Genomic DNA, 17,422 nt, shown 5'->3' with positions numbered 1-17,422 from the left:
TATAATATGAAATTTTATTTTTGTGTCCTTTGACATATTTTATTTATATGTAGTTTATCTTTTGAATATTATTTTTTTTTATTATTTATAAAACAGAACTTTGCAAACTTTTCCCTCAATTTTTATGACTTTATATAATTGATATAAAGTCTTTGTAAATTATGAAGATTTTCTTTACCTCGTGCTTTATAATATTCTACGACATTATATAATAATTTTAACTTAAGTCTTATAAAGTTATAATTCAATTATATATGTCCTGTAATTACGTGAATGCGGTTACGTAGAAATGCAGAAATAACTAATTGTAAGCTGTTATTCTGTTATCACTCATCACCATTTTAATAAGTATGACTAATCATCAGCATAAAAATCACATTGCACAGTAATGTTCTTTTTTACAAGAACACACACTTAACTATACACCGCTATATGATCAATTCCTTTTATCTGTAAGCGAAAAGATATGCTTTTTACGTATTATAATTATATTATTGCAAAATTTTTGACCGTGGAATGTAAGCTCACGACTGCATTTTTTTTCTGCACTCACCTTTGTATTTAACAGACTCGAGAATAAATCCTATTGTAAATCGCTATCGCGAATTATGTCGCTTGCTTACGTAGTGTCAAGAGATAGCGGAACCAAAAGCACGAGGTAAAAAACGGCACACGTAATATTATGCAGCGGACAACGCGCTTATATAGAAACATTGCATTATCTTACAACCTTGAAGATAGGAGGGAGTTCTTAAAGGAGCAGCTAACGCGGATGATCGCATTCGACCGCTTCTTCACTCGACGAGAAACTTAGTCTAATGCACGTTGATTTAAATTTTTACAAGTGATAGTAACTTACGTAACGATATTTGTATATATACAGGTAAATCAGCGGCACAATTGAGAAGCGGAAGATGTTGTTCCAAAGTCTGTAGAATAATCCAGGAATCCTTGAAGAGCAAATTCTTGCAACTGATTTCATCTTGTCGCATTTGCAGCGCAAAGATACAGAATGACGGTGACGACCCTATGTTTCATGATTTTCGTCTGCAATCTTGCTTTAAGCACAGGTAAGAATAAGTGTTAAATCCATTATAAAAAGCCATTGATATATAAATAATATATATAGCAATAAATAATAGATATACTAGCTGAACGTAGATATTATGGAATATATAAAAAGAGAATTTATGTTATTTTTTTGTTAAAATGTAATAAATTAATACTGGAAGAAAATTATAAAAAAATTGTATTCTTTATCGATATACTTTTTTTAACGACAATTTTACTTGGCTTAAAAGGAATTTGCAAAAGTCATTTTTTGACTCTTTTGTGATCTGTTATTTTTTACTCTTTGCACAATTATTTTAAATTACATATCTAAAATTTGATAATTTATAAAATATATATACTTACATGGACGTTTTTCTTTTTCTGAGTTGCAAATATAATTTGTTGTGTATATAGTATCGTATGTATGCGAAAAGTACACACAGGTCATAGGTGCTATTTAACTGCAGCTCATGCTTTACAAGACTTATGTCCTTCAGGTTGGTCTCAGAATTGTCAGGATCAAGATACGGGATGGGAGAAAATCATCGGAGCTAAGCCTGCAAACGCTGTAGAAACTATATTACACAAAAACGGTGCCATAGGTAACAACGGTATTATCGTGCCTTGTTTTGACAGGTAATTCATCAATTAATCATTTCTAACAGGCGCTATATTCTAACTAATAAGTTGCTTAGATTTAAAAAATTCAATATACAGTAAGAAGTATCATTAAATGTTTAAATAAACGGATTTGTACATTAAGATTGTTGCAAATTGAAATACTGCAAAATTTTTTATAAAAAAAGTTAATTTCTAATTTTTACAAAGAGAATTATAAATATTCACGCATGTATTAAATATACAAAAATATGTAAATTTGCAAATTAAAAATAATTTATCTATTACAGGTGTAAAAGCTTAAATTGCACAGCGTTTGTAATCGATTTTGCGAGGAATATTTGTTACAGCGTGCAAGTAAAAGGCGAGGAACTCATTCCTGAAACTAATGCCACGTTTTTTCACAAAATCTGCATTAAAGGTAAAAACTGTCTCCTTTTCCAGTATAACGTACTGTATTATGTATACTGTAGAGTATTATTTATTTAAAACGTTTTAGCTAAGTATTCTCTTTGTACATAGAATGTAAAAGCAAGCTACATTTGATCTCGTAAAGTTCCACGAAAGCGATATAGGAGTAGGTTTAGTGAGATTATTTCAGATTATGTGACAGGAAAAAAATTTTAAATATATTAAAGAAAATTGTCAGGTGATTTTTCGCTTCTGGAAGAAACTTTTAGGGTCAATATCTCAGAAATGCACTTTTTAAAATTCTTTGCTTCAGTTTCACCAAATTGCAAGCAGCGAAGATTGTGGCAAGTAGAAAGAACCTTGGGAGCTATTTTAAAAGATGGACATTCCAACTTATATTATCAAGCATTGTTACGAAGAAGCGAGTGTTACGAGAAGTGTCTGCAAGCAGGTACGCATTCTAATCTATCTTAAACAAATTGATTTAAATTTTCAAGAAATAATAATTTTTTTACGTAAATAAATTATGTAACATTTTTTGTATATTTGTAGAAAATGAATGCGAATCTGCGCAATTTCGTACAAGCGAGCCTTTGTCGATCGACGATACCGTTGGCACGTGTTCCTTGTCAAAGTTTGAGAGAGGTACTAGACCTCAAGCTTACAGATCGTCGATGTATCGAGATGAGTATCTGCAAGATCAGTGCCATAATATATGTAAGTTGTTAATCTTTTTCTTTTTTTTGATTGCAATAGTCGAATTGCATTCAATTCGTACATGTTTTCTTACAGCGAAGAAAAGCTATTGTTCCTATGCGGAGTTTCGGAACGTAACATTGCCATACTCGGATGTGACGTTACCGGGGCTTGACGTGAAGCAGGTATTTCTCGTATTTCTCTCGTCGAGAGTTTCCCGCGTGAGCGATCCGATCATTGTGTGATTCAATTATGATCCTTTTAGTGCGAGGAGAAATGTGATCGCAGCGAGAATGGTTTCATATGTAGGGCCTATACCGTCGATTATTCGGAAGAGAAACCATTCTGCTTGCTGCATTCTGATGATACAATCAGTCTTGGAGTCAGTTCGTTGGTTGCCAGATCAAACGTCATCTATAAGGAACAAGAAGCTTGCCTAGATTGTACGTTTGTCAGATAATTTTATAAACGATATTCCTTAATAAACTTTTAACATTGTTACATTTTGCAGTGAAAGTACAATGCGGCAACTCAATCATGACAATAACATTAACCACTATGGAGCCCTTTGAAGGACGGATATATGTGAGTGGATATGGAGATACTTGCGGTGTTGAAGGTGTTGGAAAAAATGTGACTATCTTAAGATTGCCTTTGCCAAAAAAAGAGTCCATCGGCAGATCTAACATTGAGTGTGGTCTTACACCCGCGTTTTCCATTGACAACGAAAATCGGTACTTCTTAAATTGTTTTTTTTTTAAATTATATTCTTAAATTTAATTCTATAATTGACAGTAAATTTTAAATCACCATGCATTTGAATCATGATATCTCATGACACCTCTTATTTGCAGAACGCATACGTTGGTTTGGGCTACCATTGTGATACAATACAATCCGATTATCCAACGATTGGGAGATCAGTCGGTGAGAATTGGATGCTCATTAGACGGTCGCGATGTTCCGGAACCGAGAAACGTGTCCGTTCAATCGAATTTTTCTTTCTCGGATCCAAAGTAAGTTCTCCTTTCTTTCGTGTAATGCCATGTATGATCTTCCAAACGAATGATATCACTTTACACAGTTTAATTATTTTTTTAATTAAATAAAAAAATCTTATTTCGATATTATGACAGGTATCCTCGATATTCTGGTTCTGATTATTCTTTTTAGCGCAGGCGTACCGCCAGTTGGATCAATCATAATAAACGCATCGTCCGAAGCACCGGTAGTGACGATGAGAATCCTCAACGAGAAACATATAGATGCGGTCGTTACTCAATTAGGAGAGAAGCTAACACTCAGGATCGAAATTCAACCTGTTGACGGTGAGTCACTTACGTGTCTCTTGACATTCATGCAGGATACGTCACAAATTTTGCGCTCTTTCTTTCATCTATAAATTCTCTTTGATCGATTCAAAATAAAATTTTCTTTAACAAGAATATTGAAGCGTCAATAATTTTTTTCACAGGATTTTACGATATCGTAGCTGGACACCTCGTAGCTAGTAGCGCATCCGGAGATTCCTCCTATCTTCTTCTGGATGAATCTGGATGTCCAACGGATCCAGCAACCTTTCCTGCGCTCTTGAAGGATCCAATGGACAATCGTTCTCTGATCTCAACGTTTACTGCCTTTAAATTTCCCGATAGTCAAATTGTGCGATTCAACGTCATCGTTAGATTTTGTCTCGAAGAATGTGAACCGGTAAGTTGACAATCTTATTTTTTTTTTTAGCATTTAGCACGTTTTTACGTCTTAAATTATAATTGTTATCGACTGAACGTTTATACATGTATATATCGTAGAGAACATATTAATTATTAATTATAAATAACAAAAAAATATTAAAATAATTCTTTAACAAATAAAAAAACATAAATTCGTGATTTCTTTGAAGGCTACATGCAGAGGAGGACAGATTTCGTACGGCAGGAAGCGACGATCGATCGAGCAGCCGCTCATGGCCGAGGTAACAGAAATTTTCAGAAACCTCACGCCCGCGGAATTACCTTTACAACTATCTATCGTCGTTCAAAGTCCGGTCATAACAGCGGACCATTTAGTATCCAAGAAAAATCCGGTTCCTGATACAGTTCTGATCACCGGCGGAAGTGAGTTTAAGAATATCAGTATCGTTGCCTCTTCCAAGCATCGGGAACGTCTATAGATCCATTCGCATATGTATCTGATTCGTTATACAATTATCGCAGAGCTTAAATGAAAGCTTAAATTGGTTTTTTAGGATCTATAGATGGCCTTTTCTGCGTGGACGCGAGTCTGGCTCTGGGTCTTCTAATCTTTTGGTTAATAATTCAAATTGTACTCACCGTCGGCTGTCTTTTAGCAGTTCGTCGTTATAGAAGGATGGCTGTTGAGGCCGAAGAAGACAGAGCTGATATACTGGCCAGGCATCTTTACGGGATTCACGGAGGAAATTTTGAAATCGCACGAAGAGTTAGGTGGGCCGACCGAAACGATTCTTCGATCGGATGATTAATTTATTTTTCCAATTTTTCAAGTAAAGAAAATTCAGATATTGAATTGGTGCAAATTTTTTCAAGTAAAATTAAAAACAAAATTTTCAATTTTAATTCGTAAGTTTAAAAAAAAGCACAATGTGTCCAGTCGAAAATGTGACTTTAAATACCGGAAGCGCTAAGACACATTAGTGAAAATATCAGTAGTATCTTGATAATAATGAAAAATAATAATTTAAGAAAGTAAAATTCCCTTATAATGCATTTAAACTTAGTATCGTTAATTTCAGAGTCATTTAAAATCAAAGTAAAAATAAAGTGTGTGTTCACCAGTTATTACTTTTGCTTAAAGTAAATGAATATATTTGTAATATGTGTATATGCTACGTGTGTAAATATGTGTATTTTTCTTACATTTTCTAGACAATCACTTTTTTATTCTTAGAATGATATTATTGTATCGTTTAATAACAATTGTAAATCACCCACTTGAGGTTGTTGAACAGCGTCCATAAAATCTTAATGTCACTTCTGTAAATATCAAAAATATCATGTTGGTATTTTAATGTATCCACCTAATAATCGCACTGCCTTATTATATAGTAATTATATTTTTTCTTGTTTTAAACTTTCTCTCGATAGAACAAAGATTGTTAAATAAAAAAAATAAAAAATTAATATATTTGCTAAATATTCGCTATTGTATAAAATTTATTTATGCTAGAACAATCAAGAGTATTTAGATGAAATATCAAAACTAGAGATAATAACGATAATTAATATTAATCAAAAGATGACAAAGCTAATCTACATAGCTGATTCAAAAATATTAATAACAGTTCAACTTTTAATATTAAATCGAACAATTTTTTCTTTGATTTTATTTTCTAATAGAAAGATTGTATTAAATAACTTAATTTTATTCGTAAATCTTATTTTTTTTCAAATAGCAAGATAAGTTAAATTATTGAATAAGGAATTTTCGCTTTTATATTAAGTATGTTATACCTTTTCCACATCTTTGCGCACAACCCAGTCCCCCTGGATTAGTGTAATCAACATTGTCCGTACCGCAAACAGGATTGTATTCATGTGTCACCTATGATCAAAATGTACGATTACAAGAATTATCAAAATTATTCTCTAAAATAATGCAACTTTCAAGTTTATTATAAAACTGCTTTTTTTATATTTCGATAAATAAATAAAATCGAGAAAAAGTACATATATATATATATATATTTATTTATTTAAAAGATTTTCTTGGATTAAATAAAACATTTACATAAACGTTTACATGAAATAAAATAATATTTTTCATTGATTTTAATTAAAAGATAATAATTACCGGGCATGAATCAACGCACGTATTGTATTGAGTCACATCAGATTGAGGAGTCGATCCATTCTCATTTCTAGATCCCACAGTCGTTGTGGATGTTGATGTCCTTTGTTCACCATTGGGTGACCTGGTAGCGACTGGTCCATCAAAGACGAAATCGTTCTAAGACATCTCATTATTACCCGTAATCCAAATAATTTTTGGAGATATCTTAGATATCTCCGAATTAAATTCTCGAATATTAAACTTCCAATGTTTTTTCTTTTCTTCGAAAACATAAATATATTCTTAAAAAAAAAAAGACAGAATTCTATTAGCGATATTTTCCTCATAAATATATGTAAATTTGCCGACATGGATTTTACATTGTGATATTTGTTTATAAAACGTGTAATTATTATTTTTAATTACAGATGCGAAGAAACACTTTGTTGTAACGCTTGATGCAAAACACAATCGTAATTGTTTAAATATCTTTCATTGTTTAGATATACTCCTTTCTATTCTGCTTGTGTCGAAAAAACATTCACTTACTTGTGGGAACGCAGCGGTGAACAATGGCAATGTGATAACTATAGAAATTAATAAATATAATTAATGATATTAGAACTAAATTGACAAAAAAGTCATACACAAAGTAAATTATTTTCTCACCGAGCAACAAGTGAAATAACATTTTGATGACGTTTAGTTCTTGAGAGACCGCGCTGATCGGCTATTAAATGATGTATATGCAAGATGATCTACCGAAGGTCGACGATCTACTGTTTCAAAGTATCACCTGCGCTCCCTTTTATAGCATTGGTTGCCAGCCAGTGCTAAGTCAAACTACAGTTATATGTGCATCCTTTTCGCGTAATAACGCGAGTTACTTGCTTAGTCACCTTATAACCTAATTTTAGTTTTTTTAACGATTTGCTTTTTTTATTAACAATTAGCATATTAGTGCTGGTATTAATAAAAAAAGTACTATTTTAAAATGCGAATAAACTGATATGATTTTTTTCCGCTAACTAGCAAATCAAATGAATAAATTTGCAAATTATTTAATATTGTAATATTTGTTAGATTTTTTTCAAAAAGGAGCAAACTTATTTTCTTAAAAACAAATTTTCAGTTTCATTATATAGTCTCTTCAAGTCATCGCGTTCCAGCGAGTGAACATTTATTCGTCAGACTTATTTTTACAAATCACACAAGAACGCTAATAGTACCTGTTAGCAAAGTTATCATCTCTTTGATCGCATCATTCGACAATTACAATATAATTCATTTTCATTCTCAGACTAAAATCATTTAATGATAGAATGTTAATGTAAATAATTAATATAGTTGTTAGAATGATATTATAATATGATAAATAATAAAATGTTATGTTATATAAAGTATTTTTTTTTAATTTAGGAAGAATATTAATAAATTATGCATATTTGATATTAGTCTTTATATAATGTAATAGCACTTTACAATTCGTGGAAAACTCATACACTTTATGCACATGCAAAATTATGCATGTACAAAGTGTATGGGTTTTCCACGAATTACATTGTAAAATTAATAGTAATACATTGATTATTAAAACATACACATAGGTTTATTGAACGGTCATAGTTAATGTGTTAATAGCTTGCGATTACAATTATATATTGACGTCGTGCCATTTTATCAGTCGTATGAAAGCGATAGTGAGCCATGTGTTAATTACTGCTTAATTGGATGAATGGTTCGCAAGATCTCATCACCTTTACTTCAAGTCCTTAAAAAAAATGTTTTAAATTATTAATTTTAAATTATTAATTTTAAAAAAAGAATAAAAAATAAATAAAAAGTTAAAAATTAAGAATAAAACTATTGAAAATTAACAGTTGAGAAACATTTTTCAAAATTAAAAGATGAGGAGCAAGAGGGTATAGAATTTAAAGAAAACTGACTGTTGAAAAATTTGAAAAATAAAACAATCGAAAGATTTAAATTGAAAATTTAATTAAGAATTAAGAGATATAAAAGATAATTAATATCAAATATAAATTAAAAATTAAAATTTATGCATGTATAAAAATTTAGATAAAGCAATAATATTTAGAATTTTTATCTTAACAATATTATTTAATAAATAAACAAACAATAATAAAACAATATGATGTAAAATTAATATTACTTACGTGGATTACAATTTTTCGCACAATTAAATCTTCCCACATTCCAATAGGTAACATTATCGCTGCCGCATATTGGATTATATTCTGCAGTTGCAATACACGGACAATTAGTTGTTGTTCTTTGTGTGGTGCTGCTCGGCACATCATTGAAATTAATGTCTGAAATCCCGCTCGACCAGTCTCCTTGCGGGAATGCCAAGGCGACCAACCAAATCATGGTCAATATTTGTACAACTGTTGAATAAAAATAGAACCACACAATATAGATGCAATGTAGATGTTTTAATGTTGTAAATTTATACTGAATAACTTGTAAAAATACTAAATATGCAAAAATTTGATAATCTCGAGATTGGAAATGTTAAATAATATAACAGAGGAAGAGAAAAATTCTTTGAAAGTCTTCATTTTAAAAATTTGCAAAAAGTATGTTGAATATACACGTCTAAGATTAAAATACTATTCAGAAATTTTATGAAAAAAATATATGTACTTCTCCTAATTTCTTTCATTCTCTGTATATATGTTTAAAAAATGATATATTGTCATGCTATACTCACGTGTAAAAATATGTTTCATGATATACTTCAGATAGTCTAATTTTTAAAATTCCAAAATGAAAACGGAGAAGAAAAATCAATAGTGTTTTAAATGATGCACAATTAATCGATCCAACTCGAGACACGAACTTTGACGAACTGTTTTCCAACTTATATTTTTATATGTTCTTATCTTAATTTATTTCCTTATGTAGGAAAAAACCAGCAAGATATGTCGAAAGCGGTCGGGGATAACCACATTGCGTACTCGTCGCATTAATTTCAACCGCATACGGGTAGAGTCATTTAAGGGGCTCTTATCTTGCGCGTGAATGTTTATCGAAAGAATTGTCGGAATCTATTACTGATTTCTTTCAAGTTAGACGTATCAATTTATATAATTTAATTATGCGTGTAAAATCATTATATGCCTCTATTACATTTTTTAGCACAATTTGTTAAACTAGGAAATAATATTAATTTTATGTAATCTGATTTAGAGTTTAAAATAATAAGCGACTGATTTTACTTATATATTTATAATTTAAAGTTTTCGCGACAATAATGAAAGATAAAATTTTTTAGCAGTATGTTTCAATCAAATAATAAATATATATGCTTTTAGCGTTATGAATATTTATGTATATGAAATCCAGACATAGAAGAGAATCAACCTTGAAATTTTATACAAGCATAACAAGCAAATCATTTATCTCTTTCTCAGATATACACAGATATCTATTTCCTATTTTTACACTTCCTGAATCGCTATACAAACACATGTTCTTTAACAATTTGCAACTTCTACGTCAATCTTATTCATGATTATATGACGTCAGAACCTTGAGATGAGAAACTTCGTGCAATCGATACTTTTGCAACTTACATTTACATAAATAATTTTTCATTAAATCTAAACAAAATCAATTTCAATAAACTGTAGCGCAATATAAAATTGATTTATTAAAGTAGATATGAGAAATAGTGAATATATATATATTGTGATTTCAACATTTTTTATATTAAAAAAAAAAGACTTGACTTTTTTTTTCTTTTAGAAAACCATCAGGAATCTTATTTAAAATCTTTTAGCTTAAATGTAGATTATTAGCAATATAAGTCTGCCTTATTAAAATATAATAAATTTTGTTTGATAAAAGAATATGTTTTAGAACATTTCGTTTATTTTGCGATGATATATATTGAATGATTGTAGAAATAATTTAATAGGTATCATTTTTCTCTTACAGATTTCATAGAACATATAGAACATCGTTGCAATAGCTAAGACACTGACAGAAATAAAAGGGTTCATGTGTGTCTATGCATAATCTTTATTTATAGCAATATCAATCAATCTTTCTCGGATGACAGCGCGTCGTCAGTGTATATACTTTCTTATGTGCTCCGAAATAGATTACCGGTACTGGTAGTACTGGTGATCTAAAAAATCACTTATACGCGTACTTTCATTCATTTATATGACGCACTGCTTTAGTGAAAACAAAACATATATAGCTTGTCTAATTCGCGTGAAGCGAATAATCTAAGCGATTAAACTCTATGTATGCGTGTCGCTTTCAATGAATCAAAATAAATACGTATGAAATGTATACTTACATACATATGTGAATAATCTTTCAGTGTGTTGACACTATGGGACACTATATCACACTCAGGGCCGTTTCAAGGGCTTATTGCGCCCGGGTGCAGAATGTTTCGCCGCCGCTCTTTTCTAATTGACGGAAGTGTTTCTCAAATATAAAATACTAGAACAACACAAGCGCGCGCTACGCGCGCGCCATTCTTCGGTTTTATGTTTATTAAAAAATAATATAAAATTTGTTTAAACTCGATTAATATTTTTTCATAGAAATCAACTGATTAAAGCGTTAATTTGGTAATTAAATTTTAAAATAATATGTTAAAATATTAAAATAGTAAAATGTTAATATAGTTAATATTAAAATAGTAAAATTATAAATAATATGTTATAATATCTTATACTCGATTAATATTTTTTGATGGAAATCAGCTGATAACTTTCAAATATATTAATCGAGTTTAAAGTATTATAACATATTATTTAAAACTAATATTATTATTTTTTTAAATTTTATTTTGAACAAACTGTCAAACTGCTAATTCTCGCGATACCAGCCTCTCGATGCTACGAATATAACACACAACGTGAATCTTGACAGCCAATAAGCATCGCGGAAAAGCGACAACAATAAACTTTGATATATATGCGAGTATCGATTTTACATATCTTTCTTAGAAAAGAAAAGAATTCAACCTTTTTGTCACGCAATTACTCTGCCATGAGCATAAAATATTAAATTCGAGTCAAAAATAATAAAATAATAACTCGCACTTTATATATCGTAATTTTATTATGTGCAAAGTAAGAATGTAGAGAAATTAAGTAGTACGAGTCAACAATTTCTCAGTACGGTTAGCCTTTTCGTCGCGCAATCATTTAATCATTAACATAAAATTATAAATGCGAGTCAAGAACAATAAAAAATTATATGCACTTTATATATCGTAATTTTATTATGCGCAAGGTAAGAATGTAGAGAAATTAAGTAGTACGAGTCAAAAATTTCTCACTACCTTTAGCCTTTTCGTCGCGCAATCATTTCATCATTAACACAAAATCATAAATGCGAGTCAAAAACAATAAAAAAATAACACGCACTTTATATATCATAATTTTATTATGCGCAAAGTAAGAATGTAGATAGATTAAGTAGTACGAGTATACAATTTCTCACTACGGTTAGCCTTTACGTCGCGCAATCACTTAATCATTAAGATAAAATCATAAATGCGAGTCAAAAACAATAAAAAATAACACGCACTTTATATATCACTAGAACAACACACAAGATCGCGCAATGCGCGCACTATTCTTCGATTTTATATATAAAAAATGATATTTTTATATAAAGTTTGTTTCAACTTGATTAATATTTTTTGATATTTTTTGATGAAATCAGCTGATTAAAGCGTTAATTTGTTAATTAAATTTTAAAATAATAGACGTAATAGAAATTATAAAATAAAGCACTATTGCTAGTTTGGTCGAATACTTTAACATTTATTATAAAATAATATGTTTTAAATAAAATGTTATAGTACATTAAACTCGATTAATATTTTTTGACAGAAATCAGCTGATAATTGTGCGCCGTATGGGATCCGCGGCTTAAAAAATTTAGTTTTCTATATTTCAAAACAAGCCAAAAATTAATCGTATATAAGTTTCAGTAGTGTATTGTTTGCAGATTACTTTGGTACCATAAGCATATCAGCGTACTACCTTTTTGGTCTAATAAACGTAAAATTAATCCGCGCCGTATGCGATCCGCGGCTTAAAAATTTCAATTTTCAGTATTTTAAAACGCGCCAAAAATTATTTGATTCCATATTTCAACAGTACATTGCCTGCACATTATGATGGTACCATCACCATACCAGCCAACAAACTTTTTGGTGTAATATACGTAATATAATTGTGCGCCGTAATGGGATCCGCGGTTTAAAAAATTTAATTTCCAATATCTTAAAACGAGCCAAAAATTATTCTTTTATATATTTTAACAGTACATTATCTGCACAATATGATGGTACCATCAGCATACCAGCGTACAAACTATTTGATCTATTATACGTAAAATGAATCCGCGCCGTATGGGGTCCGCGGTTTAAACATTTTAATTTTCAATATTTTAAAGCGAGCCAAAAATTAATCTTTTATATATTTCAACAGTACAATATCTGCACATTATGATGGTACCATCAGAATACCAGCCTACAAACTTTTTGATATAATATACGAAATATAATTGTGCGCCGTATGGAAATCGCGGCTTAAAAGTTTCAATTTTCAATATTTTAAAACGCGCCAAAAATTATACTTTCATTTATTTTAACAATACATTGACTACACATTATGATGGTACCATCATAATGTGTAGACAATGTACTGAAATTATTATATAATTAAAGAAAAGTCAAATTCTTGATGAAAATGCATTCAATGTCTTTCAAATAAGTATTTAGAATGATTAATCTTATCACACCTCTAATTTAATTTAATTATATAAATATTTAAATGGGACCAATATCGTAAAAATGAAATTACTACATAATGAAGCACGAGTCAAATGCTTAATGAAAATGCATTCAAAGTCTTTCAAATAAGTAATTAAGATGATTGAAATAATCTTAGATCTCAGTTATTTAAATTATATAAATATTTATATAGAACCAATATTGTAAGAATAAATTTATTACATAATAAAGGAAGAGTCAAATTCTTAATGAAAATGCATTCAAAGTCTTTCAAATAAGTAATTAAGATGATTGAAATAATCTTAGATCTCAGTTATTTAAATTATATAAATATTTAAATAGAACTAATATCGTAAGAATAAATTTATTACATAATAAAGCACGAGTCAAATTCTTAATGAAAATGCATTCAATGTCTTTCAAATATATAATTAAAATGATTAAATTTATCTAACATCAAATTTAATTAAATTATATAAATATTCAGATGGGACCAATATCGTAAAAATGAAATTATTACATAATGAAGCAAGAGTCAAATTCTTAATGAAAATGCATTCAAAGTCTTTCAAATAAGTAATTAAAATGATTTAATAATCTTAGATCTCAGTTAATTAAATTATATAAATATTCAGATGGGACCAATATTGTAAAAATGAAGTTATTACATAATGAAGCAAGAGTCAAATTCTAAATGAAAATGCATTCAATGTCTTTCAAATAAGTAATTAAAATGATTGAAATAAACTTAAATCTCAGTTATTTAAATTGTATAAATATATAAATGGAACCAATATCATAAAAATTCAATTATTACATAATGAAGCAATAGTCTAATTCTTGATGAAAATGCATTCAATGTATTTCAAATAAGTAATTAGAATGATTAAACTTATCACAAATCTAATTTAATTAAATTATATAAATATTCAGATGGGACCACTATCGTAAAAATGAAATTATTATATAATAAAGGAAGAGTCAAATTCTTGATGAAAATGCATTCAATGTCTTTCAAATTAGTAATTAGAATGATTAAACTTATCACACATCTAATTTAATTTAATTATATAAATATTTAAATGAGACCACTATCTTAAAAAGGAAATTATTACATAATGAAGCACGAGTCAAATTCTTGATGAAAATGCATTCAATGAATTCAAATAAATAATTTAAATAATTATACTTATCACACATCTAAATTAATTTAATTATATAAATATTTAAAATGGACCAATATCGTAAATATGAAATTATTACATAATGAAACAATAGTCTAATTCTTGATGAAAATGCATTCAATGTATTTCAAATAAGTAATTAGAATGATTAAACTTATCACACATCTAATTTAATTAAATTATAGAAATATTCAGATGGGACCAATATCGTAAAAAAGAAATTATTACATAATGAAGCAAGAGTCAAATTCTTAATGAAAATGCATTCAATGTCTTTCAAATAAGTAATTAAGATGATTGAAATATTCTTAGATCTCAGTTATTTAAATTATATAAATATTTAAATAGAACCAATATCGTAAGAATAAATTTATTACATAATAAAGCAAGAGTCAAATTCTTAATGAAAATTCATTCAATGTCTTTCAAATATATAATTAAAATGATTAAATTTATCAAACATCTAATTTAATTAAATTATACAAATATTCAGATGGGACCAATATCGTAAAAATGAAATTATTACATAATGAAGCAAGAGTCAATTCTTAATGAATATGCATTCAATGTCATTCAAATAACTAATTAAGATGATTGAAATAATCTTAGATCTCAGTTAATTAAATTATATAAATATTCAGATGGGACCAATATCTCAAATATGAAATTATTACATAATGAAGCAAGAGTCAAATTCTTAATGAAAATGCATTCAATGTCTTTCAATAAGTAATTAGAATGATTAAACTTATCACTCATCTAATTTAATTTAATTATATAAATATTTAAAAGGGACCAATATCGTAAAAAAGAAATTATTACATAAGGAAGCAATAGTTTTATTCCTACTGAAAATGCATTCAATGTCTTTCAAATAAGTAATTAGAATGATTAAATTTATCACTCATCTAATTTAATTTAATTAAATAAATATTTAAATGGGACCACTATCGTAAAAAGGAAATTATTACATAATGAAGCACGAGTCAAATACTTGATGAAAATGCATTCAATAACTTTCAAATAAATAATTTAAATGATTATACTTATCACACATCTAATTTAATTTAATTATATAAATATTTAAATGGGACCAATATCGTAAAAATGAAATTATTACATAATGAAGCACGAGTCAAATTCTTGATGAAAATGCATTCAATGACTTTCAAATAAATAATTAAAATGATTAAATTTATCACACATCTAATTTAATTAAATTATAGAAATATTTAAATGGGACCAATATCGTAAGAATAAAATTATTACATAATGAAGCACGAGTCAAATTCTTGCTGAAAAGGCATTCAATGTCTTTCAAATAAGTATTTAGAATGATTAATCTTATCATACCTCTAATTTAATTTAGTTATATAAATATTTAAATGGGACCAATATCGTAAAAATGAAATTACTACATAATGAAGCACGAGTCAAATGCTTAATGAAAATGCATTCAATGTCTTTCAAATAAGTAATTAAAATGATTGAAATAAACTTGAATCTCAGTTATTTAAATTGTATAAATATATAAATGGAACCAATATCATAAAAATTCAATTATTACATAATGAAGCAATAGTCTAATTCTTGATGAAAATGCATTCAATGTCTTTCAAATTAGTAATTAGAATGATTAAACTTATCACACATCTAATTTAATTTAATTATATAAATATTTAAATGGGACCACTATCTTAAAAAGGAAATTATTACATAATGAAGCACGAGTCAAATTCTTGATGAAAATGCATTCAATGAATTCAAATAAATAATTTAAATAATTATACTTATCACACATCTAATTTAATTTAATTATATAAATATTTAAAATGGACCAATATCGTAAAAATGAAATTATTACATAATGAAACAATAGTCTAATTCTTGATGAAAATGCATTCAATGTATTTCAAATAAGTAATTAGAATGATTAAACTTATCACACATCTAATTTAATTAAATTATAGAAATATTCAGATGGGACCAATATCGTAAAAAAGAAATTATTACATAATGAAGCAAGAGTCAAATTCTTAATGAAAATGCATTCAATGTCTTTCAAATAAGTAATTAAGATGATTGAAATAATCTTAGATCTCAGTTCATTAAATTATATAAATATTCAGATGGGACCAATATCTCAAATATGAAATTATTACATAATGAAGCAAGAGTCAAATTCTTAATGAAAATGCATTCAATGTCTTTCAATAAGTAATTAGAATGATTAAACTTATCACTCATTTAATTTAATTTAATTATATAAATATTTAAATGGGACCAATATCGTAAAAAAGAAATTATTACATAAGGAAGCAATAGTTTTATTCCTACTGAAAATGCATTCAATGTCTTTCAAATAAGTAATTAGAATGATTAAATTTATCACTCATCTAATTTAATTTAATTAAATAAATATTTAAATGGGACCACTATCGTAAAAAGGAAATTATTACATAATGAAGCACGAGTCAAATACTTGATGAAAATGCATTCAATGACTTTCAAATAAATAATTTAAATGATTATACTTATCACACATCTAATTTAATTTAATTATATAAATATTTAAATGGGACCAATATCGTAAAAATGAAATTATTACATAATGAAGCACGAGTCAAATTCTTGATGAAAATGCATTCAATGACTTTCAAATAAATAATTAAAATGATTAAACTTATCACACATCTAATTTAATTAAATTATAGAAATATTTAAGTGGGACCAATATCGTAAGAATAAAATTATTACATAATGAAGCACGAGTCAAATTCTTGCTGAAAAGGCATTCAATGTCTTTCAAATAAGTATTTAGAATGATTAATCTTATCATACCTCTAATTTAATT

The 17,422-nt window shown here is 28.0% G+C and overlaps 2 protein-coding genes and 1 long non-coding RNA gene across 5 annotated transcripts; 1 reads left to right on the top strand and 2 right to left on the bottom strand.

The window, feature by feature from the left end:
- Window positions 1–313: 313 nt before the first annotated feature.
- Window positions 314–2,055, bottom strand: LOC145944137 (uncharacterized). The gene is made up of 3 exons (XR_014426622.1): window positions 1,417–2,055; window positions 554–1,058; window positions 314–450 (listed from the first exon to the last, which is right to left on the bottom strand). It is a non-coding gene; the product is annotated as an uncharacterized LOC145944137 (long non-coding RNA).
- Window positions 932–5,952, top strand: LOC145944126 (uncharacterized). Of its 2 annotated transcripts, none has more exons than XM_083052251.1 (13): window positions 932–1,070; window positions 1,551–1,689; window positions 1,962–2,092; window positions 2,396–2,533; window positions 2,635–2,799; window positions 2,875–2,963; window positions 3,044–3,221; window positions 3,290–3,512; window positions 3,633–3,794; window positions 3,952–4,106; window positions 4,253–4,488; window positions 4,682–4,895; window positions 5,027–5,952. In XM_083052251.1, the coding sequence occupies exons 1-13, from the start codon at window positions 1,013–1,015 to the stop codon at window positions 5,275–5,277; spliced, it is 2,139 nt and encodes a 712-aa protein (XP_082908377.1). In that variant the 5' UTR covers window positions 932–1,012; the 3' UTR covers window positions 5,278–5,952. The 2 variants fall into 2 exon arrangements, with proteins under 2 accessions (XP_082908377.1, XP_082908378.1); XM_083052252.1 differs by having other exon boundaries at window positions 4,682–4,753; window positions 5,027–5,162.
- On the bottom strand, window positions 5,677–9,482 carry LOC145944134 (uncharacterized). Of its 2 annotated transcripts, none has more exons than XM_083052269.1 (5): window positions 9,323–9,482; window positions 8,766–8,996; window positions 6,610–6,740; window positions 6,270–6,360; window positions 5,677–5,792 (listed from the first exon to the last, which is right to left on the bottom strand). In XM_083052269.1, the coding sequence occupies exons 1-5, from the start codon at window positions 9,339–9,341 to the stop codon at window positions 5,743–5,745; spliced, it is 522 nt and encodes a 173-aa protein (XP_082908395.1). In that variant the 5' UTR covers window positions 9,342–9,482; the 3' UTR covers window positions 5,677–5,742. The 2 variants fall into 2 exon arrangements, with proteins under 2 accessions (XP_082908395.1, XP_082908396.1); XM_083052270.1 differs by lacking the exons at window positions 8,766–8,996; window positions 9,323–9,482 and adding exons at window positions 7,138–7,175; window positions 7,258–8,304 and having other exon boundaries at window positions 6,610–6,765.
- Window positions 9,483–17,422: the final 7,940 nt, after the last annotated feature.

This window comes from Prenolepis imparis, unplaced genomic scaffold, assembly GCF_030444845.1.
Source record: "Prenolepis imparis isolate NDT839.2.m4 unplaced genomic scaffold, iyPreImpa1.0 SCAF_12, whole genome shotgun sequence".
Lineage (NCBI taxonomy): Eukaryota > Metazoa > Arthropoda > Insecta > Hymenoptera > Formicidae > Prenolepis > Prenolepis imparis.
Note: the sequence above shows the minus strand (reverse complement) of the source record. Positions and strands in the feature narration are given on the sequence as shown.

What these genes read in the sequence shown, in the direction of transcription:
- LOC145944134 (XM_083052269.1), bottom strand. An exon ending in TGCGAAAAATTGTAATCCAC is followed by an intron (nt 6,741 to 8,765) that starts GTAAGTAATATT and finishes TTGATGGACCAG; the next exon opens with TCGCTACCAGGTCACCCAAT. An exon ending in TGCGCAAAGATGTGGAAAAG is followed by an intron (nt 5,793 to 6,269) that starts GTATAACATACT and finishes TGATATTTACAG; the next exon opens with AAGTGACATTAAGATTTTAT.
- LOC145944126 (XM_083052251.1), top strand. Translation starts at nt 1,013, where the DNA reads ATGACGGTGACGACCCTATGTTTCATGATTTTCGTCTGCAATCTTGCT. An exon ending in CAATCTTGCTTTAAGCACAG is followed by an intron (nt 1,071 to 1,550) that starts GTAAGAATAAGT and finishes TATGTCCTTCAG; the next exon opens with GTTGGTCTCAGAATTGTCAG. An exon ending in TTTTCTTTCTCGGATCCAAA is followed by an intron (nt 3,795 to 3,951) that starts GTAAGTTCTCCT and finishes TATTCTTTTTAG; the next exon opens with CGCAGGCGTACCGCCAGTTG.